Source organism: Gymnoscopelus microlampas (assembly GCF_963454915.1).
Source record: "Gymnoscopelus microlampas genome assembly, chromosome: 15".
NCBI lineage: Eukaryota > Metazoa > Chordata > Actinopteri > Myctophiformes > Myctophidae > Gymnoscopelus > Gymnoscopelus microlampas.
The window spans coordinates 11,236,741-11,263,236 of record NC_139952.1 but is presented as its reverse complement, the minus strand read 5'-3'; the positions used below and the strand labels follow the sequence as shown (position 1 = coordinate 11,263,236).

General features: G+C 41.6%; 1 protein-coding gene across 4 annotated transcripts in view; it reads left to right on the top strand.

The window, feature by feature from the left end:
* tpd52 (tumor protein D52) overlaps window positions 1-25,388 on the top strand; it is a 52,407-nt gene extending 27,019 nt beyond the window's left edge. For 2 of the 4 annotated variants that reach the window (XM_084081370.1, XM_084081367.1), the window contains exons 2-8: window positions 2,527-2,654; window positions 4,196-4,344; window positions 8,356-8,457; window positions 10,381-10,410; window positions 15,706-15,747; window positions 18,150-18,198; window positions 20,846-25,388. In XM_084081370.1, the coding sequence (XP_083937496.1) occupies window positions 2,527-2,654; window positions 4,196-4,344; window positions 8,356-8,457; window positions 10,381-10,410; window positions 15,706-15,747; window positions 18,150-18,198; window positions 20,846-20,965 (620 nt within the window). In that variant the 3' untranslated portion in view covers window positions 20,966-25,388. The remainder of the gene's footprint in view (window positions 1-2,526; window positions 2,655-4,195; window positions 4,345-8,355; window positions 8,458-10,380; window positions 10,411-15,705; window positions 15,748-18,149; window positions 18,199-20,845) is intronic. The other 2 variants (XM_084081368.1, XM_084081369.1) reach the window with 2 other exon arrangements.
* The last annotated feature ends 1,108 nt before the right edge of the window (window positions 25,389-26,496 follow it).

Here is a 26,496-nt window from a genome sequence, read left to right as displayed (position 1 = left end):
TATATTCAAAGATTTGCACAACTTTTCTCTCAAGCTCAGCTAGATCTGCTATTTTTGAAAAGCCAAAGTATAAAATAATGGTTAAAGTGGTTACACAGATGCGTTCCCGGTTTTAAAGGGTTAAGATTCAGTTCAGAGTCTGACATGACCTTTTCTAGCGCAGCACAGGATTACTTTGAAAACCCAAACACCTCCCACCAGCAGTGGTGGAAGAAGTAGCCTACTCACGTTAGTTTATTTATCTACTTTACTAAAGTATCAATACCGCAATGTAGAAATACAACAAATAAAAGTCCAGTGTTCAATGTTTACTCGAGTAAAAAGTCCCAACGCATTGGCATCAAAATATACTTAAAGTACCAAAAGTAAAATAACTCACAGTGCATGAAATGTCTTATTTCACAAGTTTCAAATAAAATGTATACAAATCTTTTGAAAATAGCAGATCTACAAGCTCACAACGTCTTGTGAGCTTGTAGATTGTGAGCGCCTGAAGTGGTTAATGTATGTTTTGTAATAATAATCAAAATCTAAAAAGTGACTAAGTAACCAAAGTAACTAAAGATAAAAAAAACAACACTTGCCTCTGAGATGTAGTAGAGTAGAAGTAAAAGTATTGAAAATTGGAAATACTCAAAGTAAAATAAATACCCCAAACAATGTACTTAAGTACAGTACTTGAGTAAATGTACTTAGTTACTTTCCACCACTGACTACTGCCATGCTGTTGTGTCCATCGTTCTCATGTTTCAACCCTAAAATCAATGAGAGTGGGTTTTTATCCAATGAGAGAACGGTATTCGGTGGCAGGCTAGCGCGGCGGTGCTGTAGCTGTGCGGGTGAACAGGTCAGACCGTGTGAGTGACGGCTCCTAATGACCTGAGTTTCAGCGGACCCCCAGCGCTGTCAGAGACCCCCACATCTCTCCACGTCTCCATCCACACTCTGCTTGTGTTATTGATGTGCTGCTGCTCATATTAGCTAGAGACTACATCAAAGGCCGGTGTGTGTGTGTGTGTGTGTGTGTGTGTGTGTGTGTGTGTGTGTGTGTGTGTGTGTGTGTGTGTGTGTGTGTGTGTGTGTGTGTGTGTGTGTGTGTGTGTGTGTGTGTGTGTGTGTGTGTGTGTGTGTAAAATGGGAGGTTTTTTGCATTGCTGTAGAGTATGCATGTACTGTACGTTTCGGCATGCATGTGTAACGCCCGGAATTCGAACCCAGGTCTCCGGTGCAGGAAGGGACATAACACTAAAGACAAACACCTTACCCCTTGCCCATTGGTTCTCAAAGTGGGGTCTGGGGACCCCCAGGGGTCCTTGAGGGAGTTCCAGGGGGTCCCCAGGTAAATGATAGATAGTTAGGAACCAAATATTCCCTTATGGGTCTGTGACTCAGAGAGTTTGCAAATGGAACCAAATGGACCCGCCCTTTAGGGTCCATTTGTACACTCTCAGAATTAAATAAATATAGATTTTACAATATAAATTGGGGTCACAGAGATAGAAATGCCACTGAATGAGGGTCCGTAGCCTAATGCATGTCAAACTGGGGGTCCTTGAAATCAAAATGGTTGAAAATCACTGCTAGAGCCGTACAAATCTTCTCTTATGGGTGTCCTCCTTCGCATATCTTTTCAAATGGGGGGTCTGCGGGCTAATTAGTGTCAATTTGAGGATCCTTGACATGAAAAAGTTTCAGAACCACTGCCCAAGCCTAGAGGACAATTTGTCCTTGGCTGGGGGTGATATTAGGCTTTTGGTCTTCAGGCAGAGACTCTGAGCCACTACTGCTACACGTGTGTGTAGACATGCAGGTGTGTGTCAAGGTGTGTGTTGCTATATCGTGTGTGTTTCTCAAAGGGCATTACAGTACTTATTGTTTACTGCTAGTGTTCTAGTGACACTTTGTGTTACAACATGTGACCTAGGGCAGTGGTTTTTAAGTTCAAGGACCCCCAAAACTATTGAGAGTGTAGGCTACTAATGGAACTAAATGGACCTGCACACTCTCAAGGAGTTAGAGACCCATAATGTCCTTTTGAAACCCCCTCAAGGAACCCTGAGGGTCCCTGGACCCCAGTTTATAAGAACCACAGGCCAAGGGAAAACATTAATCAAATAATCCATTGGCTGTTTTATTTTATTCTTTACTTTTTCTGTCTTTCTATCCCCCCCCCCCTTTAGTTTTAGTTTTTTGTGATAAGCGAGGCTCACCCATACAGTTTACTCAGGTGTAAAATCAATTTCTCTCTCCCCCTCTCTCCCTCTCTCTGCCTCTCGTCTTCCTCTCTCCTCTCTCTCTCCCTTCCTACTCCATCTGTTTCTATACCTCTCTCTCTCTCTATGCTTTCCTCCATTCATCTCCTCCCTCATTGTTTCCCCTCCATCAACCTTCTATCTCTCCCTGCCTTCCTCCCATCTCTCTCTCTCTCTCTCTCTCTCTCTCTCTCTCTCTCTCTCTCTCTCTCTCTCTCTCTCTCTCTCTCTCTCTCTCTCTCTCTCTCTCTCTCTCTCGGTGGTGTTCCTGCAGGTCCTCAGAAGCGTCCAGACAGCATTCCAGAGCTGGGGGAGGATGCGGTGACGACGGTCAGTGGACCCCCGTCGCCCCCCGCCCTGACAGACGAGGAACGGGAGGAGCTGCAAGCAGACCTCGTCAAGGTTAGCAGCAGAGAATGATGATGATGATAATAATAATAATAATAATAAACTGAATGTCCCCGGTGGGATTAATATAAGCTTTCCCTGCAGGTAGGCCTGGCCAATATGACCTCAAATCAACAACGCAATTATTTCAAACTTTTTCCTCAATTACGATTATAAATATTTTTTGAAAATAGCCGATCTACAAGCTCATAACGCAATGTGACACGTTGTGAGCTTATGTAGTGGCTATTTTCAAAAGAATTGCACACCATCATTGCTTAAAGGGTAAGACCACTTTGGTAGAGGTTTGGGTTGTGTATTTACCTTGCCATGATGTAACTCCAAAGGTGGGCAAGAAATCAAAAATAATTGCTCCATTGATTAGAAATTGATAATTCAAAATATGCTCCTCATTGACTTACATTGTACGGTAAAACAGCTCTCAAAGTCACTCTTTTAGCACATAAATGAACCCAAACATAGCTGATTCAGACAATATAGAGCATCACCAAACCCAGTACTGTTTGTTTTTTTAATAAAAATGTCAACTTCCTGTTGATCTTACTATTTGAAGATCTGGATCCGGATCCGCCGATCCAGTCCGGGTTTTCTACTTATTAAAAATGGCGAAATCAACAGGAAGTTGACATTTTTATTTAAAAAAAAAACAGTACTGGGTTTGGTGATGTTCTATATTGTCTGAATCAACTTTGTTTGCGTTCGTTTTTGTGCTAAAATAGTGACTTTGAGAGCAGTTTTACCGTACAGTGTAAGTCAATGAGGAGCATATTTTGAATTATCAATTTCTAATCAATGGAGCAATTTTTTTTAATTTCTTGCCCACCTTTGGAGTTACATCATCGGAAGGTAACTACACAACCCAAACCTCTACCAAAGTGGTCTTGCCCTTTAAATAATATAGGGCTTTAGTGGTTAATCAGACTAATACAATAATTGATTCGTTGATATAAAAAACTTGCTTCTTGATTATTTGATTAACCTACACAAGCAAAATTAAGTTGGTTATTGGTTCTAAATGTCCGTTTTGATACATTTTTGGTTAATTGCCCACCTCTACCACCAGGGCAAGTATAAGTCTCTACTGTACTTGCCCCACACTGAACATGCAGCTGGGAGAGACCAGCGGAATGAGTGTCACACCCTCAAAGGTCTACCTTTTACCTTTAGCTGTAACCATTATTCTATACCTTGGCTATTCAAAAATAGCAGATATACAAGCTCATAGGAGCACACAGTGCCGCATTTGTTTTGCCAAATGTGTGCAGATCTTTGAATATATATATTCTAAAAGCGAACATTTGTAACTCAAGTCTTTGCATCTGGGGGTCCCTAGAACTAAATATTTTGAGATGGGGGGGGTCCACGGGTAAATACATACCATGGGGCCCTTGACATGCAAAAGTTTGAGAACCACTGATATTAAGTGTGTGTGTGTGTGTGTGTGTGTGTGTGTGTGTGTGTGTGTGTGTGTGTGTGTGTGTGTGTGTGTGTGTGTGTGTGTGTGTGTGTGTGTGCGCGTGCGCGCGCGCCGTAAGGTGGAGGATGAGATTCAGACTCTATCCCAGGTGCTCGCAGCCAAGGAGAAGCACCTGGCGGACATTAAGAGGAAGCTGGGCATCACTCCGCTCAACGAGCTCAAACAGAACATCACCAAGAGCTGGCAGGAGGTCACCACATCCACAGCGTACGTACAGTAAGGTTCAGGAGGTCTCCACAGCGTACGTACAGTAAGGCCCCATTATGTCCCACAACGCAGTGTCACGTGTTGAAAATAGCCAATGTAAATGGTAAATGGTGCATTTATATAGCGCTTTTATCCAAAGCGCTTTACATTGATTGTGCCATTCACACACACATTCACACACCGATGGCGGAGGAAACCATGCAAGGCACCAACCTGCTCATCGGCAGCAATTAGGGGTTCAGCGTCTTGCTCAAGGACACTAACTCTTCTGGGGGAGCCCGGGATCAGAACTGGAAACCTCACAGCTTCCATCCGGCCGCTCTACCGGCCACTCTACCCGTGAGCCACTGCTGCCCATGTACAAGCTCACGTGTTGTGAGGTTGTAGGTCTGATATTTGATTAAAAAAAAAAATATGTAGGGGGCGTCCGCTGGCCTAGCGGTCCAGGCACATACGACATACTGTAAACTGGTAATCCAGCATGACAGCGTGTCGCGGGTTCGACTTCCGTTCCCGACGACATTTGCTGTATATCCCCCCCCCCTCATCTCTCTCCCCATTTCCTGTCAGCCTACTGTCCTGTCCAATAAAGGCATAAAAGCCCCAAAAACATCTTTAAAAAATATATATATATATACTGTATGTATATACTTATGTTTGCTATTTTTGACGGAGCATAAAATTAGGCTTGACACTACTCAACCTACATGCTCATGCTAACCAGTGGTGGAAGAAGTACTCTGAAGTTTTACTTAAGTAAAAGTAGCGACATAGAAATATTCTGTTTCAAGCCTACTCTGTTACAAGTGCAAGCCACAAGCCACAAGTTCAAAATGTTACTTGAGTAAAAGTACAAAAGTATTGGCATCATAATATACTTAAAGTACCAAAACGCTAAGTTAAGTTAGTATAAAAGTTTCAGTTTCAGCTTCACCCATGCAGTTGATGGCTACATAGACATGGGTGGGCCGGGGGGGGAGACAAATCGGTGACCTTTTGATTACCAGACGGCCTCTCTACCCACTCAGCTGCGGCGGCCCCTTGTAGCTGAGTGGGCAGTGTTCAGTTGCTATGTGACAAGAGTGGAATTGCGTTGCTAGGGAACAGCTTGGGCCAGGTACTGAGGCACTGCAACATGAAATACACTGGGACCCATTTGGAATATTTATGTTGTCAAGTGGGAAATAGATCTATAAAAAACCCATTTGGTTTCTTGTGTTGTCCTTTTTGAAGCCATTGCTCTCCACTGTCGGCAAGTGTTTCTGTTGTGTCAGACAGACATATAGGTCCAGTGGTGGGAGAAGTACTCGGATATTTTACTTAAGTAAATGTAGCAATACCACGTTATTAAAATGCTCTGTTGCAAGTAAAAAGGCCTGTGTTCAAAATGTTGCTTGAGTAAAAGTACAAAAGTATTGGCATCAAAATGTACTTAAAGCACCAAAAGTAAAAGTACTAAAATGTTTAAAAATAGCAGATCTACAAGCTCACAACGCGTCGCATCGCGACGCGTTGTGAGCTTGTAGATCTGCTATTTTCAATTAGCGTGTGTATAAAATAGGGTTAAAGGGGTTAATGTATGTTTTATAATATAATAATTTATATCTGCAAAGTAACTAGTAACTAAAGTTTTCAAAAAATTGTAGTGGAGTAAAAGTACAATATTTGCCTCTGAGATGTAGAGTAGAAGTAAAAGTACTGCACATTGGAAATTCTCCAGCAAAGTAAAAATACCTCAAAACTGTACCACAGTCCTTGAGTAGATGTACTTAGTTACTTTACACACTGCATATGCCTACGACTCCTCTGAGAATATTGTGTGTCTGGCCTGTGTGAGAGACAGACAGAAAGCATTATGGATAATGAGCAAGACTCTTCTCTGATGTCTTCCTTTCTTTCTTCACACTTTTTTGAACGCCTTTTGAACTAAAATGATGATGCTTACTGTCTGTCTTCAAAGAGTTGGGTAACGCACAGGTGTTCAAAGTGGGGGGCCAATGGGAAGGGTGAGGAAAAAGATAGAAAGAACTAGAAAAAGTGCTGCCCGGAGCACAGGTCTCCACCAGGTCAGGTAGGTTATTATGGCCTCCTGGCGGCGCTATAAAAGGCCAATAGGTGAAAAGGGTGCCATTTCTTCTTAGGCCTTTCACAGCAATCGGGCGCTGCATTCATGTTCCAGAAATGTGTTTTGCTAAATTAGACCTGCTGGTGGCGCTATAACAGGCCAATGTGAAAAGGGGGGCATTTCTTCCTCGGCCCGAATGTGCTTGCAAAATTTCACGGAAATCGCACGCTGCGTTCATAATTTGAGGCATTTTGGTCAAAACGGACCTCTCCTGCATACAATTTTGGAAGCCAATGTTAGCCAATTAGGATGGAATATGAAATATCGGACACATCCGTCTTGATCACATGCTATAGAGATACTGTGTACTGATTTGCGTGATTTTTGGACAGAATCTGATGGAATATAGAAACATTTATTTTACAAAAGTCAGCCTCCTGGTGGCGCTATATCAGGCCAATCTGAAAAATTTGGGGCAGAGGTTCGGCTTTGGCATCCAGGGAGTGTGTGCACAGCTTCGCATAAAAAAAAATGTTTTGCAAAAATCTGCCTCATGGTGGCGCTATGACAGACTGATCTTACAAATTCGGGGCAGAGGTTCTGCTTTGGCATCCAGGGAGTGTGTGTGCGCAGTTTCGCAGTTACCAGGCCAACAGTGCCAGAGATTAAAAAACATACTCTTGCCATGCCTTTCGGCCTGGCGAAGACAAAAATCACAAAATAGATATACGAGTACATTTCTATTTCAATTCAAATTCAGTCCGTGAGATTATTGTGCTAGTGTAACTACTTTTACACTCGTGACCTTATTTGGGGCATTAAAACTGGGAAAGCAACTGTGTCATTTTATATTTTAGCGTTGGTTATTCAAAAACAGCAGATATACAATGAACTATGAATGATTGTGTAAGATTAGCATCTCTGTCGTTGTGGTGTGTTGTTCAAAGTTCCTGTGGAAAATATGAACTATTTCACATAATGAAACCTTAATGCAGCTAGAGATCCTCTTTTCAAATGATGTTCTATTTGGTGGTTTCTGTGGAAAATCCCATGAATAGCTGACCTAATAGAAATGCAGGAAGCTGTATTATTACCTGCTGAAGATCCAGTTAAACAACTGAAACTTAATCATGTTCACAAAATGGCCCCAGAATGAACTGTCTGATTAATATGGTTGGAAGCAAACATAACTGTAACACAGGAGCAAGCATTATGTCATGCAGCGATTTTATGAGTTTCTAAGGTAAAATAGCACTTAAGCTTTAAAGATGCTGTAAGTTATTATTTATTTCTTAGAATACTGTTAAATAGCATTTGTGATAGCTTTGCTATAGAGCAGTAAGAGGGGTCTCTCTCTCTCCAGCTCTTTAGTAAACACAAAATACATTTTCAGGTCGCGATATCATTTTTATCCAATCAGGAGAAAGAACTCATGCAGGAGGATACAGGATTAACAAGTGAAATTGAGTTTCAAGGGGGACTAGTAGGTTTATATTCTTTCCCCATCAATGTATGTATTTCCATGTATTACATTTGTTTGTTTCCATCAAGGAACACTGACATGTTTTCAGTAATGCTTTTAGCCACATAAGCCCTTTGTTATACCTCTCTAAACGATTGGGGTGTGCAGCGAAAATAGCCAATCTACAAGTTCACAAGCTTGTAGATTTGCTATTTTCCCTTAGCATGACAAAAAAGGGACTCCCTTGAGTTGTTGTTCATTAGAATTCCTATTAAAAACATATTTTTTTCCATAGGGATGTTGAACTCCGCACTAAATAGCAGACTTTCAGCCTGCAATGATGTGTTATACAAGTACATGTTATTGTGTTGTGTTCAAAGCAAACACATGTATCTGACATTAACGTTGAATCATATCTCTCTTCTTCCGTCTGTCCGTCTGTCCCCTCTCGTCCCTTCGTCGTCCCTCTCTGTCCTCCTCGCAGCTATAAGAAGACATCAGAGACGTTGTCCCAAGCGGGTCAGAAGGCCACGGCAGCATTTTCCAGCATGGGCTCTGCTATCAGCCGCAAGCTGGAAGACGTCAGGTGAGACACACACATCCTCCTGGACACACACACCACAAATATGGATGCAACTATTGATTATCTTTAGAGATTATTCTAGTGATGACCTTTTCGATTCATCTAATAATCGAGGAGTGTTTTTGTTTGTTTGTCTTTAGATATTTAAAAAAATACAAGTCGTTACCACTCAAGTCCTATTTAGGGCAGACACGTTTTGTGTTTTATTTTGTAAATCAATGCCCTACTTGATCATACTACAATGTCACACAAAAGTATTAAAAAAATAGCAGATCCACAACCTCGAAACGTGGCGCAAAGCGACGCTTGAGCTTGTAGATCTGCTATTTTTTTATTTGAATCCTGAAAGGTAACAGTTTTGGACATACAAGTTTTCCACCCGACAGAGACGAGTTTATACTTTGTCCTTCAAAGCTGCTCTGTGACATATTTTGCATTGCAGATAGGGCTGCAAGTATCAAGAAATGCTTTTCTTTTATCAACTAAATTGATTGTTTGATTAACCACTCAAGCCCTATTTTATACTTAGGCGTACAGCAGCGTCGCAGAAGAATTGTGAAGTTAGCCACTCTAATTGTAGATCAGTTATTTATTTATTTTTTAAATCTGATTATTTTATTCAAATGAATTATTTTAGATTAATTTAATAGATTAGTTTGATTATCCGTTGCAACACTAGTCCGTTGCAACACTTGTTAACGCTCAAAAAGTTCCTTTTGGCGTTTCTGTGCAGTGAGTTCCATCATATGTATGTTTGGTGTTGTCACTTCCCTCTGGTGGACTGAGTGATATACTGTACATACTGTACAAACAGATCAGCCTCATTATAAATATCAACTAATAAGCATACTACAGTAAGTATCACTGAAGGGAAAGGCAGAAATGATGTCATTTTAGTACACTGCCATCGCTTGCACTTCCCCTTTAAAGGTAGTCTAAGTGATATTTTTGGTAAAGTGAAAGCTCTATATTGTGATAGTAATTGTTGCCTTAGAGTGTTTGTTCAGTAACGGAGGTCTCCCTGTCTCTGCTGAAAATACATTTTCTGGCGGGTTGCCAATTTCATCCTATCAAGAAAGCGTACCCATTTATCAGCTTCAAGTGTACAGTACAGTGTTCCAGTTCCAATTGTGCCTGCTCTCTTCCTTCTGTCATCACTTCCAATTCCATTTGTTTGTCCTGCGTCCTGTATATGTTCTCTCTCCTGATTGAACAAAATTGCTGACCTGAAAATGCATTTTCTTTTGTTTACCAAAGAGCTGGAGAGACAGGGAGACCCCTGTTACTGAAGAAACACTCTATTGCAACGATTGCTATCACAATATAGAGCTATTTAATGCTTATTTTAACAAACAAAAATCACTTACTGCACCTATAACTGTAAAACAACATTCCATCAGATAACGGCTAAGTGCATGAGATTGACAGCTAATGGTGTATCTTGCATGTATCTCTGTCTGTCTGTCTGTCTGTCTGTCTGTCTGTCTGTCTGTCTGTCTGTCTGTCTGTCTCTCTGTCCACCAAGTCACCTTGTCAAATGTCACCTGTTCCCCGTGACACATCCAACTGTGAAGGGTTTCAAACATCTAACACAGTGGTTCTCAAAGTGGGGTGTGGGGACCCTCAGGGGTCCTTGAGTGAGTTCCAGGAGGTCCCCAGCAAAACGAGTTAATATAACCCTCAAAATCAGTCCAACCACTTACAACCCTATACATCGGTTATTTGAAAATAGCCGATCCACAAGCTCACAACGCGTCGCATCGCGACGCTTGTAGATCTGCTAACACAAATCTTGTTCCGAGGGTCCCCGGCACAAAATATTTTCATACATATCCATGTGGGGGTCCTCCTCGGCGTGAAAATGTTTTTGAGAACCATATGATCTAACAGTACTAATACTTGACCCCCATGCTTTGGTATTTGCAGGTTGCAGTCTAATGCCATTAATGTCTCAGGGTAAGGCTGCATCGAGTCATGCTAGTTAGCGCTTCAGCTGAAAGTCTTGTAGATCTCACGCCTTACTAGTCAACCTGTCCGCTGATGTGTAACTCTATGATCGCTGCTGCAACTATTGGCTCTTTCCTACACTGTACAATTCAGAGAGTTAATTTAAATGAACATATATGATGATATTTTGATATTGATGGTGATATTTTATTGTTAAATATGAACGTTTCTTTTTGTTAAAAGGATAAAGCTCTATATTCTGATAGTATAATCGTGGCTATAGTGTTTGATCAGTGACATGGGCCTCCAAGTCTCTCCAGCTCTTCAGTTATATAAAATGTCGGGATACCAATTTTATCCAATAAGGAAAGGGAAGATCACTTATCGGCTTCAATGTTATAGTTTTCCAATTTTGTCTGCTGTTTTCTTTTTTTCTCCCTTTTTTTCATCACTTCCATTTGCACTAGTTTATCCTGAGTTCTCTCTCCTGATTGGATAAAATTGGCATCAAAGAGCTGGAGAGACAGGAAGACCCTAGCCTGGGACCAGACGAATCTGCGAGTGCAAAAAATAATTGCACTCTGCGATTTGGGCCTGGCACCGCTCCATAGAGAATCCATTTCCTGCTCCAGAAGACGTGGGTGACCAATCAGGGCCCAGTATTCGAATATGGGAGACTGTAATTGGTAGTTGGTTGTAGGTCTAACCAATTGCGTCGAGGGCCATTGTTTTGATCCCGCCCCTTGGGGAAAAAAAACTTCCGCATGGAAGCACCAGACTCATATCCACGCAGTGATATAGTCTGGCTACGCGAGGCTAGGAAGACCCCTGTTACTGAACAAACACTCTGTAGCAATGATTACTATCAGAATATAGAGCTATTAACACTTATTTTAACAAAATAAATATCACTTACCCACGTTTGCACACTTTTTTGTCGCACAACGGCGTAGCACAGCGAAAATAGCCGATCTACAAGCTCACAACGCGTCGCATCGCGACGCGTTGTGAGCTTGTAGATCGGCTATTTCCGCCTATAATGACATGCCCCAAAAGAGGGACACTATAGGATAAAAGCGGTCAAGGATCCATTGTCACACTTTCAGAGAGTTAAACGACCTCTGTGCGTTTCACTGTGTGTTTCACTAATCGTACTTAACCCCCCCGCCGTAAAATAAACCCAACCCCATCTCACTTCTCTGGCCCGGTGGGCGGGGCATTAGCGTTAGCCTATGTGTCTAGTGCATGCGTTCTAGTCCTATATACTTGCTTCCTTCCGCCATCGACTCTGTAGCTGTAATAATCTCTCTTAATTCACCCGCTATATCCACTCTACTGGCCATCATGCACCCTGCCTCTATCCATCCCCATTCTAAACCCCCGCCCCCCCCTCCCCCCCTTAATCCACAAGCTGGGGGGGTGGGCGGGGTAGGGAGGGAGGGAGGGGGGATGCAGAAAGTGACCGTTTGCGGGCCCTAAGGTCACAGGTGCGAGACCCCGTGACCGGGCCAGGTTAGCTCTGGTTGGTGGCGAGAGGGACGAGAGAGACCCCCACCCCCACCCCACCCCCTCTACCTCAACGTCCAAGCAAAGTGCCCTTGAGTGGAGCGCCTAGCCGTTAGATGTACTGGGGGAGCGCGCTGTCTCTGTGTGTGTGTGTGTGTGTGTGTGTGTGTGTGTGTGTGTGTGTGTGTGTGTGTGTGTGTGTGTGTGTGTGTGTGTGTGTGTGTGTGTGTGTGTGTGTGTGTGTGTGTGTGTGTGTGTGTGTGTGTGTTACTACTATACTTATGAGGGCCAAATGCCCCCCCCAAGTATTGAAGAATTTGAGAAGAACACATTGTGTGCTATACCGCACACCCCCCTGTCTCACATTCCACAGTTTTTATTGATTTTATTCCACAGTCCTAGCCCTTTCTTAGTGTTTTTTTCCTAATAAAGGCAATTTTCTTTTGTTGTTTTTGCCTCCCCCCCAAATGTAAAGCGTCTTTGGGTACTTGGAAAAGCGCTATATACATTTTAGATATTATTATTATTAACCAATACAAATTGTAGATCTACAAGCTCACAGCACGTTGCAGTGTGACACGTCGTGGGCTTGTTGATTGGCTATTTTCAGATTAGGGTTAAAAATGGCTAATTATTGTAAAAATGGCCTCACAAGTATAGTAAAACGAATGTGTGCGAGTGTGTGTGCGTGTAACCTTCCTTATCTCTGTCATACTCCCCCCGGGGGGCCCCTGGCAGTGCTGATGTAAATGATTTACCATCCCTAGCGCTGTGATACCAGCTGTAACCACTGAAACCCTCTGTCCTCACTGACACGGACCTGACTTACAACTGCTGTCGTTTCCTTCCATAGTACCACGTCTCTTTGCCCAGAAATAGACGATCTACAAGAATAAAGAAAGAAAATACAAATGCTTCCTACTAGGTGGAAGGAAGTTGCTGGTTCCAGTTGAAAACGCAACCAGCTTTTTATTTATTTTTACTTGAGTAAAAGTAGCAATACCACCATATAGAAATAAAAGTAAAAGGCCTATATTCAACATTTTACTTGATTTAAAGTGCAACAAGTATTGCCGTCAAAATATACTGAAAGCACTCATTATGAATGGCCCATTTCACCATAATTTCTTTTCTCCAAACATTTTGAAATAGTCGATCCACACGATCACAACTCGCCGCGTTGAGCTTGTATTTTCAAATAGCCAAAGTAACTAGCACATAACGTTTTCAAATAATAGGAGTAAGCGGAGTAAAAAGCAATAAAGAGATGTGGTGGAGCAGAAGCATAAATAATCGAAAAAAATGGAAATACTCAAGTATTTGTACTTAAGTACAGTACATGAGTAAATGTACTTAGTTACTTTCCACCACAGTTGACACCCCACTACCACACACCCCCTCCCCCCCTAGATGCTAATCTCTCTCTCTCTCTCTCTCTCTCTCTCTCTCTCTCTCTCTCTCTCTCTCTCTGTGGATCAGCGGGCTCCAAACGAGATTATTAGGGGCCCCAAAGCCGCAGCGTGCTGAGAAATGCAATCTCACGTATTAGCCTGGACCTGTAGCCGCTCCAGGTGTAGGGAGAGTGTATAGTATTAACGTGTGTCTGTGCACGTGTGGGGGTTGAGGGTGGGGGCTTGTATTTCTATACTTGTAAGAACCAAATGCCCCCCACAAGCATACAATTTGAGAATTAGACATCATGAGGACAATTTTCCTGGTCCTCGACTCCTCACAAAATAATTGGTTGTTTTATGGTAAAAGAAATAATAGCAATAGATCTACCAAGAGTTAGACTTTGAATTGGGAAAAGATTGAGGTTAGGATTAGTCATTTAGAGGTTTAGGGGTTTAGGGGTTTAGGGGTTGTGTTTACTGTATGCCTGATTTAGACTTAGTTGCGCACCACCGTGTAGCGCACCTTAAAATAGCCGCTCTACAAGCTTACAGCGCGTTGCGCTGTGACACATTGTCACCTTGTTGATTTGCTGTTTTCTGCGGTGGGCACGCAGGCTTTAGGGGTAATACAAATGTTGATGTCCTCACAAGTAGGCTATGGTAATATAAACGTGTGCTATATTAATATAAAAGTACTCACATGTTTTACTGAAGTAAAAGTATCAATACTGCGATCGAAGAATACTGTTACAGAAAACTAAAAAGTAAAAGTCCAGAATAAAAAATGTACTTGAGTAAAAGTACAAAAGTATTGGTATCAAAATGTACTTCAAGTAGAAAGTACTCATTATGCCGAATGTCCCATTTCAAGTTTTCAAATGTATACAAATCTTTTGAAAATAGCAGATCTACAAGCTCACAATGCGTCGCGATGCATTGTGAGCTTGAAGATCTGCTATTTTCAAAAGGCCGAAATATATACAGTATATGGCTGAAGTGGATAATGTATGTTTCGTAATAATAATCAAAATCCACAAAGTAACTAGTTGTCAAATAATTGTAGTGGAGTAAAAGTACAATATTTTCCTCTGAGACATAGTGGAGTAGAAGTAAAAGTATGGGAAATTGGAAATACTCAATTAAAGTACAAATACCTCAAAATTGTACTTAAGTACAGTACTTGAGTACATGTACTTAGTTACTAGGGGTGTGCCGATATATCGTCCCGCGATATATCGCGATACGTTTTCGCGACGATATGTATCGTTTTGGAAAAAAAAAATATCGTTTTGAAAAAAAATGTTTTTTTTTTTTTTTTTTTTTTTTTTTACACCAATCAAAATAACCAGGCATGCAAACAGCCCCGAGGTGAAAAGGGTGACAACATGTTGTTTTTTTTCGGGTCAGGTGTCACACTATTGCCCTATTTGGATTCAAAACGGCTGAAAAGCTACAAGTTTGCATGTCTGAATAATGCAAAAACAGAATTATTTGTTTGCATTTCCTTTTTTTCTCCCCCATTTATTTTCATAATAAAAAAAGTGCGTATCGTATCGTATCGAAATCGTATCGAAGTTGTGAGCCAAATATCGTATCGTATCGTTTCGTGAAATTAGTGTATCGGCACACCCCTATTAGTTACTTTCCACCACTGTGTGTGTGTGTGTGTTGGGGGGGAGTTGTGATTTGTGTGTACGCTTGCGTTCGGGGGTGGCTTTATGTTCACGTTTTGATGACAAAGATATCCCCCCCCTCTAATAAGGAGGATTAGCCCATCATATAGAGTCCACAGGCACATACACACTTTTATCTGGATGAAGATGTGGACTTAAAGGATTGCTGGGCTCTGCAGTATAGAGCCACCAAATAAACCAGGGTTTTTCCACACATGCTCGCCACTGTCTTTTAACCTATATGATGTGTGTTCTCTTTCTCTCTTCCTGGCTGTTTTGTCGTGTCAATACCGCCCTGGCAGCCTGTGCTACACTGCAGTGGTTCTCAAAGTGGGGTTATATACGGGGACCCCCAGGGGTCCTCGAGGGGGTTCCAGGGGGTCCCCAGCAAAATGAGTTAATATAGCAGCAAACTCAGTTTAACAAATTTAACCCTGTATATATGTATCTGCCTTTTGAAAATAGCAGATCTAAATGCTCACAGCGTGTCGTGTAGCAACGCGCTGTGAGCGCATCTTTATATATTTTTTGAACATTTGGAATATTTTTTTAAACATTTTAACAACACAAATCTTGTATGGGGGCCGCTGGCACATTTTTTTTTCAGATGGGGATCGGCGGCCAAATCCATGTTAATTTGGCGGGGCCTTGATGAAAACGTTTGAGAATCACTGCTACGCTGTACTAACTCCTCTCTCTTTCTCTCTGTTTTCCTTAATGCTGTCGAATAGCACACGTACAATACAGCATTCGGCTAGCATGCCGGTCATGAGGTAAGGAACGTTTGTGGTCACTAGAGCCTGACCTACGATATTTTTTTTGGGTCCAAATATACCAATTTTTAAGAGTCATCTTACCGCCCATTATCTTACCGCCCATTAGCAGTATGTTCCATACCGGAACATACTGCCCATGCTGCCCATTTTTAAAGTGTTAAAAATGTAGGCAAAATGAGCTGCATAATTGCTACCGTTGAAGTCAAATAATGTCCCAATATATTGGCCAAACATAAGTATATACCGGTCAGCTCTAGTCGTTGATGTATCATGGTGCTTTTCAGGCTACAACATGGAAGAGGGTTAGGCCCATACGTTTTTCAGCGCCTGCAGGTGGTTTCGTTTTGTAGCACACAGGAGTATTGTAAAGAAATGTTAGGCTTTGTAGCCTGGGGTATCTGAGAGAGTCCCTCCGTGCTGGTTGGCTATAAAGCCGCTGCAGTTAAATATTAGCTACCAAATGGCCGACGCGCATGACTTGACTTCAAAGCAATTTGTTAGTGAATGTCCCACAATTCACTGTCCTTCAGCATTTTCCTTGAGCCAAAACATGCTCTTTTTAAAGGGCATGAAACCCCTAGGCTGATATTGTAGTTTGTTGTCTAGTTCGGGTTGAAAACTACAGCGGATTAAAAACATGGCAGGCTAGTAAGCGTAAGCAACACAGCAGCTAATCAGGTTAATAACAGGTATGTTACATTTAGGTGTGTCCAGAACCACACCTAAATGTGCAAAGCATAGACAGTAGTCAACAGTATTGTCAACCACACCTATATCCTAGCACACCCTTTATTAATTTGATTATCTGCAGCTGTGTTGTTTACGTCAGTGGTCCTTGAAGGGGTTCCAGGGGGTTCCAGGGGGGTCTCCAGGAAAACGAGCTAATATAGCATACAAATAAGTTGAACCACTTTAACCTAATATTCAAGAATCTTGATTTATTTTTTCAAATGTTTTAAATATTTTTGAAACACTTCAACAACACAAATCTTGTGTGGGGATCCCTGGAACAAAATATTTTCAGATGGGGGTCTGCGGCCAAATCTATATTCATTTGGGGGTCATTGACATTTCACCATGGCTTACATCACTGTGTACTATAAGGTCAGCCTTGTGCAGCCTGCCATGTTTGTATTGTGCTGTATTTCATTACCTGAACTGGAAAACACACTACAAAATCAGCCTAGGGTTTAAACAAGGCACACAGATGTGCAATAGTCATTTTAACTGATGGTTCGTTATTAGAGGAGAATTATTAAAAGAGAATACGTGTCATTTATAAGAAAACAAAATGGACACGACTTCCTCCCGGGTTCTTAGCATCTTGCGTTCTGCAGCCTGTGGACATTTCCTGTGTGAAAGTGGGTGTGATGAGGGAGCAGTGAACAGAACAGGGTCACAGTGGAAAGCTGCTGTATTGTTAAGATCACTCTGTGACACGTATCCAGTGACAGGATGTCCAAAAGACACGCTTTTCACTGGAGGTTCCATCTCCCCCCTTTTCAATGAGCCCACAGTCAAATCCGGAGTGTTAATTTAAAGGGATATTTTACTTTAAGACACTTTCTGGGGTCATTGTATCGTCTACTCAGGCTTGTGTGCACCCCAGAGAGTTTGCTTGATTCAGTATTTAGATATTTGTATTCATTTTGTCAGACACGCCCCATTTTTAACTTACTGGATGAATAGATTCTAACTTTAAACTCCATTTTTCAATAACTTTTTTCTTTTTTTTAAATATTTTTAATATTAAACATTATAATAATAATAATAATACAAATAAATGAAAAAAGTAACTGAAAAAACACGGCCCCTTCTGGCATTAGAAGGAAAATAACAGTCACCAAAACCAAAGACGTGTGTTTTCAATGAGTCTTGCATGATTAAAATGGAGTTTGAAGTATCTAATATCTAAATATTGAGTCAAGCAACTTAAAAACTGTCTGGGGTGCACGTAAAAGCCAGAGGAGACCTTAACAGTACCACAGAGCTGTTTAAAAGTGAAATACCCCTTTAACTCTGAGAGCACACTACCATTTGGTTACATTTGTACGCTCTCAGAGTAACAAAGGGTTCAGTCAAAACCCCAAATTTTCTTTCTCTCCCTATTTTCCCTCAAAGCTCTTTCTCTCTGCGTTCATTGGTCTGTCCGGCCGTCACTCACCAGTGTTCAGCTCTCGCTCTGCTTTCATTGGTCGGTCCGGCCGTCGGTTACCAGTGTACAGCTCTCTCTCTGCTTTCATTGGTCGGTCCAGCCGTCGGTCAGCAGTGTTCAGCTCTCGCTCTGCTTTCATTGGTCGGTCAGGCCGTCGCTCACCAGTGTTCAGCTCTCTCTCTGCTTTCATTGGTCGGTCAGGCCGTCGCTCACCAGTGTTCCCTCCTCTTCCTCTCTCCCACAGAAACGCGCCGCCTTTCAAGTCATTCGAGGAGAAAGTGGGGACGTTAAAGGTAACGCAACACAAAACTCTAAAAATAAGCTTCTAAAATTAATGACTAGAATATCTAATTTCTTAATTAATCCCAGAGGGACAATTTGGGCCCTCACACTAGACAAGACTAGAATTTATATGAAGCTACAGTAAGGGAAGACATTTTTAACTACAGAAGGTGAGAATATATTATAAGTAATGAATAATTGCCATGTCTGGGTTCAAGATGTTTATTTTTGTCATGTGATGTTGAGAATTCAAAGCCTTTTTTTATCCACTCGGTGGAAATTAATTTTGTACCATATTAACCACAGACACAATAAAACCTCATATTGTTGCTGTCGAACCTTGTATCTCCATATTTCATCTGTTTATATTGTTTTAATGCCCTGTTTTATACTTGATAGTATGATATGATAGTATAGGACAGTGTTGTAGCCAAAATAGCCGATCTGCAAGCTCACAATACATTGTGATGTGATGCATTTGTGAGCTTGTACTGTAGATCTGGTATTTTTGCTATTTTTGCAAGGTTTCAGCACCAGGTTGAAAGTGTGTCTCCGTGGGTTTTATAAATATTGAACCAATGTATTAACAAGAGCTTGTGACTAAATTATAACTACACTGGATTCATTGCAACGCAGATGTAACCCCCCCCCCCCCCCATTTCCATTAAAGTTATGATTTTTTGACATAGACGGTTTCCACCCAACAGTGAGGATATGTTATAACAGATATTAAACCTGTTCATGTATTGTAGTGATGTGTTTGCGTACGGCAGTGGTTCTCTAAGTTGGGGTCCGAGGGGGGTCCTAGAGGGTGTTCCGGAGGGTCCCCTGAAAAATGTGTTAACATTGCATCAAAATCAGTTCAACCACTTTAACCCTTTAAGACCTGAGGCGATTCTTTAAAAAATATATAGTTTTTGAAAAAATATATATATATTTTTTTTCCCACAATTTTTCAAAAATAGCAGATATGCAATGAGCTTGCATATCTGCTATTTTTGAATAGCCAAAGAAATCTAAAGTGACACGGATGCGTTCCAGGTCTACAAAGGCTATGTGAAAATAGCGCACAACACGTTGTGAGCTTGTAGATCAGCTATTTTTTTTAAATCTAATATTTTCCTGCATGGGTTCCCTGACACGACACATTTTCAGACGGGGGTCCGCGGACAAACACATTTGGGGGTCCTTGACATAGACACGTATGAGAACCAGTGGTGTGGTGGTGTGGAGATTCTACTTGTATATAGCCAGGGATCAATCACCCTGAGGCAAATCAATGACATCTATTGGTGTGCCGAGATGAAATGCACACTAACCTCACTCCATTTTTAAAACGCCACCCCCAAGTCCACACACACACCCACACACACGCTCGCGCGCAGACATGTATGTACGCAGGCATGTACATGCGTACACATGTACGGACACTAGGGCTGGGCACATCAAAAAAACACAACAAAACATTCACCTCTAACCGCCTTAATGTTGCTCAGTAAGGTTAATCGAATAATCGTTTAACGAATCGACAAATAGACACGAAATTAGGGATGTCCGATATTATCGGCCGATATTAGCATAAAAATTGATATCGGGAAAATATCGGTATCGGTTTTTGAAGAAAAAAATTATTTATTTATTATTATTTATTTTTTTGCTTTATAAATAAGTTACAGGAGTTCTTACTGTATATGGTGTGTGTGATATGAAATTTGAGCTTACCCTAATCACAATAATCCCCGCATATATCGGTATCGGTTGATATCGGTATCGGTAATTAAGAGTTGGACAATATCGGTATATTGGTTATCGGTAAAAAAGCCAATATCGGACAACCCTACACGAAATAATGTAATTTGACGTCATATCACCCAGCCCTAACACACACATGCACGCATGCACGCACGCACACACACACACACACACACACACACACACACACACACACACACACACACACACACACACACACTCACACACACACACACACACACACACACACACACACACACACACACACACACACACACACACACACACACACACACACACACACACACACACACACACACACACACACACACACACACGCACACACACGCACGTTTTATTTGAATGTTTCAGCATCAACATTATAGCAGATTACAGACAAGATCTGTTCAAATGTCCAGATTTTCGAGGAATTGTAGTTCTTCTTCAGAACTCGTAGATCCACATCCCAGTTCTGACAAAACAACTCAAACAGAGGCTGTGACCGCGGGATAAAACCGGTTTTCAGAACCGGTTCCATTATGTAATGGAACCGGTTCCGGTTCGTCCATGTCGGATCCGGTTCCTCAGATTCCGGAGGCCCTTTTAACCCATTTAGACCTGGAACACTTCAGGTTTCATTGGCTATTCAAAAATAGCAGATATACAAGCTCATAGCGCGGCACCGAGTGCCGCGCTATGAGCTTGTAGATCTGCTATTTTTGAAAAATCGTGACAATATTTTTTTTTATATTTTTTTCCGGAAAACTGTTAGGATTTAGAAAATGTTTAGAAGCGGCCTCAGGTCTTAATGTGGTAATATAGACACGTGGTACATATATTTACCTTCTAACACAAAATCCTTACATGTGAAACAATTCTCTCTCTCTCCCTCTCTCTCTCTCTCAGACCAAGATGAGCCCCTCCCCCTCCCACGGCGATCAGTTCAACAGCGACTCCGCCTCCGAGGCGGCGTTGATGACCCAGCAGCCCGAGGACACGCCCCACCAGGAAGCGCCCATGCACTGAAATCTGACCCCCCCCCCGCCCCCCTCGACCTCTCGGCCCCTGACCTCTCACCCCGTCGCCTCTAAACTCCTTAACTCCCTCCCCCCCTCCCCCCCTCCCTCCCTGCGTTTGACAAACATCTGACCCCCGCCCCTCCCCGTGACCTTTGGCCTCTCCTTTATGATCCAATTGTCTCCTTCCTTTTGTGTGACACGTGCGCTCACTTGTTAGCGGAGCGTGTGGGGATTTAGAGGCTTTCTCTCTCTCTCTCTCTCTCTCTTGTTGCCTGTAAGCGCGCCGGGTTCTCAAAGTAGGGTTCGGGGACCCCCCCTGGGGGTCCTTGGAGGGGTGCCACAGGGTCCCCGGCTAAATGAGTTAATATGGTGTCACGATCATTTGAACCATATTTTATAGTTTGGCTATTAAAAAATAGCAGATATACAAGTTCATAGCGGCACTCGGTGCAAGCTTGTAGATCTGCTATTTTTGAAAAATCTTGAAAATATTTGAATAATATATATATATTTTTTAAAGCGAACATTTGTAACTCAAATCTTTGCTTCTGGGGGGTCCCTGGAACAAAATATTTTGAGATGGGGGTCCTTGGCCAAATACATACATCATTTTGGGGGTCCTTGACAGGAAAAGGTTCGAGAACCTTTGAGGGGGTCCCCAGCCAAATGATTGATAGTTGGGAGTGGGACCCAAATGGACCCTTACGGGTCTGCTACTCTGAGAGTGTACTAATGGAACCAAATGGACCCGTCGTGTGAGGGTCTCGGGTCGACGGACCCGTAAAGGGTCCATTTGGACCCCTGGTGGTCCCCGGACCTGACGTTGAGAACCGTTGAAGTCGTTAACGAGGGGGGTCCGCTGTCGCTAGATATGGATGGGACGTCCCGCCACTCCCCTCTTTCCCCCACGACCCGCCCCCCCACCCCTACCCCCCAGAAACCCAGAAAACCTTAGTAAAGCGATGCCAAAAACAATGGTTCCTTCATTGGATTACAGTATGTCTGCTGTTATTGTTGTTGTCGTTGATGATGACTACACCTGGTAGAACACAAAATCCTGAGTGTTATTTTTTATGAGCAAATTGACACTTTGGTATTGATTGATTGATCGATTGACTGATGTCTTTATTGATCATGAAATACACATATGCCATAATAACATACATCTGACCCACCATCATCAAAAGGATAACAAAACAAAAGAAAGCGTACAGCTCGTTTCCATTCATCCCTCTGTATGAGATGTGTGTATGGAGTCATGTAGTGTGCTTATGTGTCCAAAGGCTCATAAGCAGAGGTTTGGGTAGTGTAGTTACCAAATTTGTAACTCCAAATATCTGTACTAGATCTGCAGATCCGGATATTCAAATAGTGAAATCCAAAAACATTAGTGTTTTTGCAATATTACATTTTGCAAAGTGTAATTATATTGTTGTTGTCATGCAGTGAAAATAGCAGATCTACAAGCTCACAACGCATCGTGATGCTTGTCGGTCGATCTGCTATGTTCACTATTTTCGAAGATTCCTTGAGAATTTGGGGGAATCTTTGAGAAATGTAGCAAATGTTGGTCCTTAATGACATGCCCTAAATAGGGACGACAGGTTAAAAGTGTTAATTTAGAGAGTTGAATTAACACTCAGGATTTCAGCGTGCAAGCTTTTTCTCTGCACACTCGCCCGGTGTTGTCGCCACTTGCACAAAAAAAAGGAGAAAACTTTACAGTCTTTTTTATTTTTATGAAACCTTGATGGCTTTAGACTCATTCCCTTAACATTACCGGGTGTGTGAATTATTATAATAAGTATTCAAATCCTTCCTCCCTGTTTTGGGGTTTAAAAAAAAAAAGAAAACGATTAGGGAGTTTGGGGTTCAATTCAGCTTTGTTTTTCTGCTGTTCCTGTATGGTCATATAGGATATCACAAGAACGCATGGTAGTCCAACACTGTAGTGACTGTATTATATAACTCATCAGTTTCACCTCATATATTCATGTTTTACATTCACAATACTATGTCTTTGAACCTGCTGTACTGTGTTCTGTGTTGTACACATACACGCACCTTTTGACTGTTGCAAAGTTATTTTGCATGCTGTCGCAGTAGCATTAAGCAACTGCAACCCAGAACCAAATGGACCCTTAATCGGTTCCATTTGTACACTGCTCAGAGTTAAATTAAGACTGAGGACCTTATACAGTGTAGATTAAGGTCCCATTGATAAGAACCGTATCAAATGGGGGATCTGTGGGCCAAATGCATACCGATTTGGGGTCCTTTGAATTTAAAATGATCAAGAACCACTCGTCTACCATACAGATTGGTTAACCCCATTTAGACCGGTAAAGAACTGGGTTTTTTATTTCTTTGGCTATTCAAAAAAAGCAGATCTACAAGCTTATTGCACGGCACCGAGTGCCGCGCCATGAGCTTGTAGATCTGCTATTTTTGAAAAGAAAAAGAAAAATGTGAAAATGTGTGCAAATGTTGACTTTGAATATATATATATACACTTTTAACTCAAATCTTTGCTTCTGGAACGCGTGACTCCATAGTCTAAACCAGTTGTGCATGATTGGCCAATACGCTTGTGCAAGGACGCGCTGTGATTGGCCAGTAGCCACTTTGAGTGACAGTTGGGGCAAACGCTCTCACCAAAACAGTATTTACTATTCTGTCCCTATCGGTACATAACTCGAACGGCGCTGAGTCGACTAGCAGATCATTGGCCGGTCGACGCGGGCACTCGCGCCTGGAGGCGCTCGGGCGCGTCTCCTCGGCCTCAAGGTCTGCTGAGTCGGCGCGCCTCCGTCATGGTCCAAAACTATACTTTATCGGCGAAAAGAAATAGTCCGCGGTTGTTTGAAAAAGGCACTTCCGCGTTGGCCACAGAAGGGGGCGTGTTTATAGCACAACTGGTTTAGACTTTGTAATGTCGCCGATTAACTCCATGCACAACAGTCAAACCTGTTGTGAGTTTGATTCAGAACAGGTCTGACTGCTCAAATCTGCATGGCTGTCTTGTCCTGATCCTCCCGACATGCTAAATGTTTTTTTTTTGTGCCGTAATTGATTTTGGTCAATCTTACGTTATTGTTGCATTTTAATGCATTTCCTTAGCAGTGCAGATTGATTCTAAAGGTCAAGCTGAACGTTAACCCCCCACGGAGAAAAGACATGACTTGTTAATGATGTTTTAGGCAACATTAACTCAGTCAGTGGTGATTTTTATCGATCGAAGCTGAAATCATTCTTTTACCCCACATTATAAAGTAATCATGGATTCAAGTTCTCAGTCATTTGGATTCCATAGAAGCCAATGCAATGTATTCTATGAAAGCATGTTGCACAGCGAAAATAGCCTATTCTACAAGAGAGCTTGAAGGTACAACATGGGTTATTATTGTAAGATTGGAGCATTTGAAGTGGTCAAACTCGCAATATGTTCAGAAGCATCTTCCATCAAATCTTAATGGTCTCGTATATTTCATATAAAAGTTAAAGCCTCAATCTGCGATGTCTTCACCCGGTTGGCAGTATGTAGAACAGCAGGTTACTAAAACATCCTCATTTTACATATTGTGTTAATTGTTTAGGAAACCGCACTAGTGTGGTTTCCTAAACAATCCTTTGACACTGTTTCATAAATCGCACATTAGGACTTGGCCACATACACTTTTTTTTTTCAGTCGTTACATTTTATTTTGCTTGTATCCATTAAGACCGGCACAGCATCTGTGTTATTTTTTTATTTAATTTTTTTTTTACTTAGGATTTAGAAGTCATTTGTAGAATCCCCAGAAGCAAAGATTTGAGTTACAAATGTTCGCTTAAAAAATACATTTATTCAAAGACTTGCTTTTTTTTTTTTTTTTTCAAAAATAGCAGATCTACAAGTTCGTGCCGCGCTATGAACTTGCATATCTGCTATTTTTGAATAGCCAAAGAAATCTAAAATGACACAGATGCGTTCCCGGATTGAATGGGTAAAAATCCATGAGTAAATGGACAAAGACAGTGCTATATATCTGCTGTGAAGTCAGGTTTTTGGGCGGGAAGCCGGTACTGGATTGTTTAAACTCTTAACTAAAGTAAACACAGAGCGGCAGCGTTGAGACGTGTCCCCCCGCCTGCAGACAGTCATAAAACGTGTGTGTGACGTGGTCGTGGTCAATATTTGAACACTTCCCCTATTGTTTCTGCCCGGTGGGAGTTGACACCTCTACTCCCCTCCTACAATACAACAACGTACAATAAGAAACACATACTATAAGGCAGGAAACCTGTTGAATCCGGCTGTTATTTTGTGAACGATGAAGGATAGTTATGATGTAGATTATTTTAGTCACTTTTGTTATTCTGCACTCCCTGAGTTTACCTGCAACGTGCAATTTGTTTTCTCCTCATGACAACTATAAAAGATGAATTATAACTTTTTTTCCGTGTGTTTGTCTGTTTTTGGTAGTTTGTTTTCGTGTGTGTGTGTGTGTGTGTGTGGGTGGGATGACCATTGCATATAGACTGTAAAAAAACAAAACAATATGGACGAAGGCACCGTGATGCCACCCATTGGCAGTGGTGGAAAGTAACTAACAATTTTCTATACTTTTACTTCTACTCCATTACGTCTGAGAGACAAATATTGCAGTTTTACTCCACTACAATTGTTTGAACATTTTAGTTACTAGTTACTTTTTGTAGATTTTGATTATTACAATATATTATATATACATTACAAAACATACTGTACATTAACCACTTCAGCCTTATTTGAAAGTTGCCTATTTGAAAATAGATTTTTATACATCTATTGTGTGTAAATATATATGTATGTATGTATGTATGTATGTATGTATGTATGTATGTATGTATGTATGTATGTATGTATGTATGTGTAAATAGATAGATAGATAGATAGATAAATGTGTATAATTATTGTTCTGTTCAGAAATCGGGTGTTCAGGCATTTGATAGGCTACTGTGCCTTTTGGAACAGACAAGGAGCCAAGAGATGAACAGTGGATTTAAAGCAGGGTTGGCTGTCCCACTGGACACGAGGCTCATGGGACAAAGCAGCTATAAGCTTCATGTGTGGTACAAGTGTTCCCCTGCTGGCTCATCATTCACATAGCAGGACCACTTGATCAGCTGACATCTGAGCTCATCCCAGCCTGACTCTCCTGACCCTGACCATCTCCCTCCCTCCTTCAACGAACCACTGCTGGTTTGATCCTACAAGAACCCTGAATATTATTATATTCCAGCATTATTCAGTGAATAATGCTGGTTTTAACCATGGTGTTATTCCTACCAGGATATAGCTAGGATATAACTACAGCAATGTTTTAGGAACGCAATGTTCTGTTATAAATGCATTTTTTACAACTAACCCCACCTTCTAAACCTAATCCCTCTTTTCTAATTGTAACCGTACCTCTAAAAATCTTCGTTAAACGTGAAAACAACATTTGTATTGTGTGGTGCCCAGGGAAATGGCCCCCATTTCTCAATGGTCTTATTTCTCAAGTTCTACTTGGG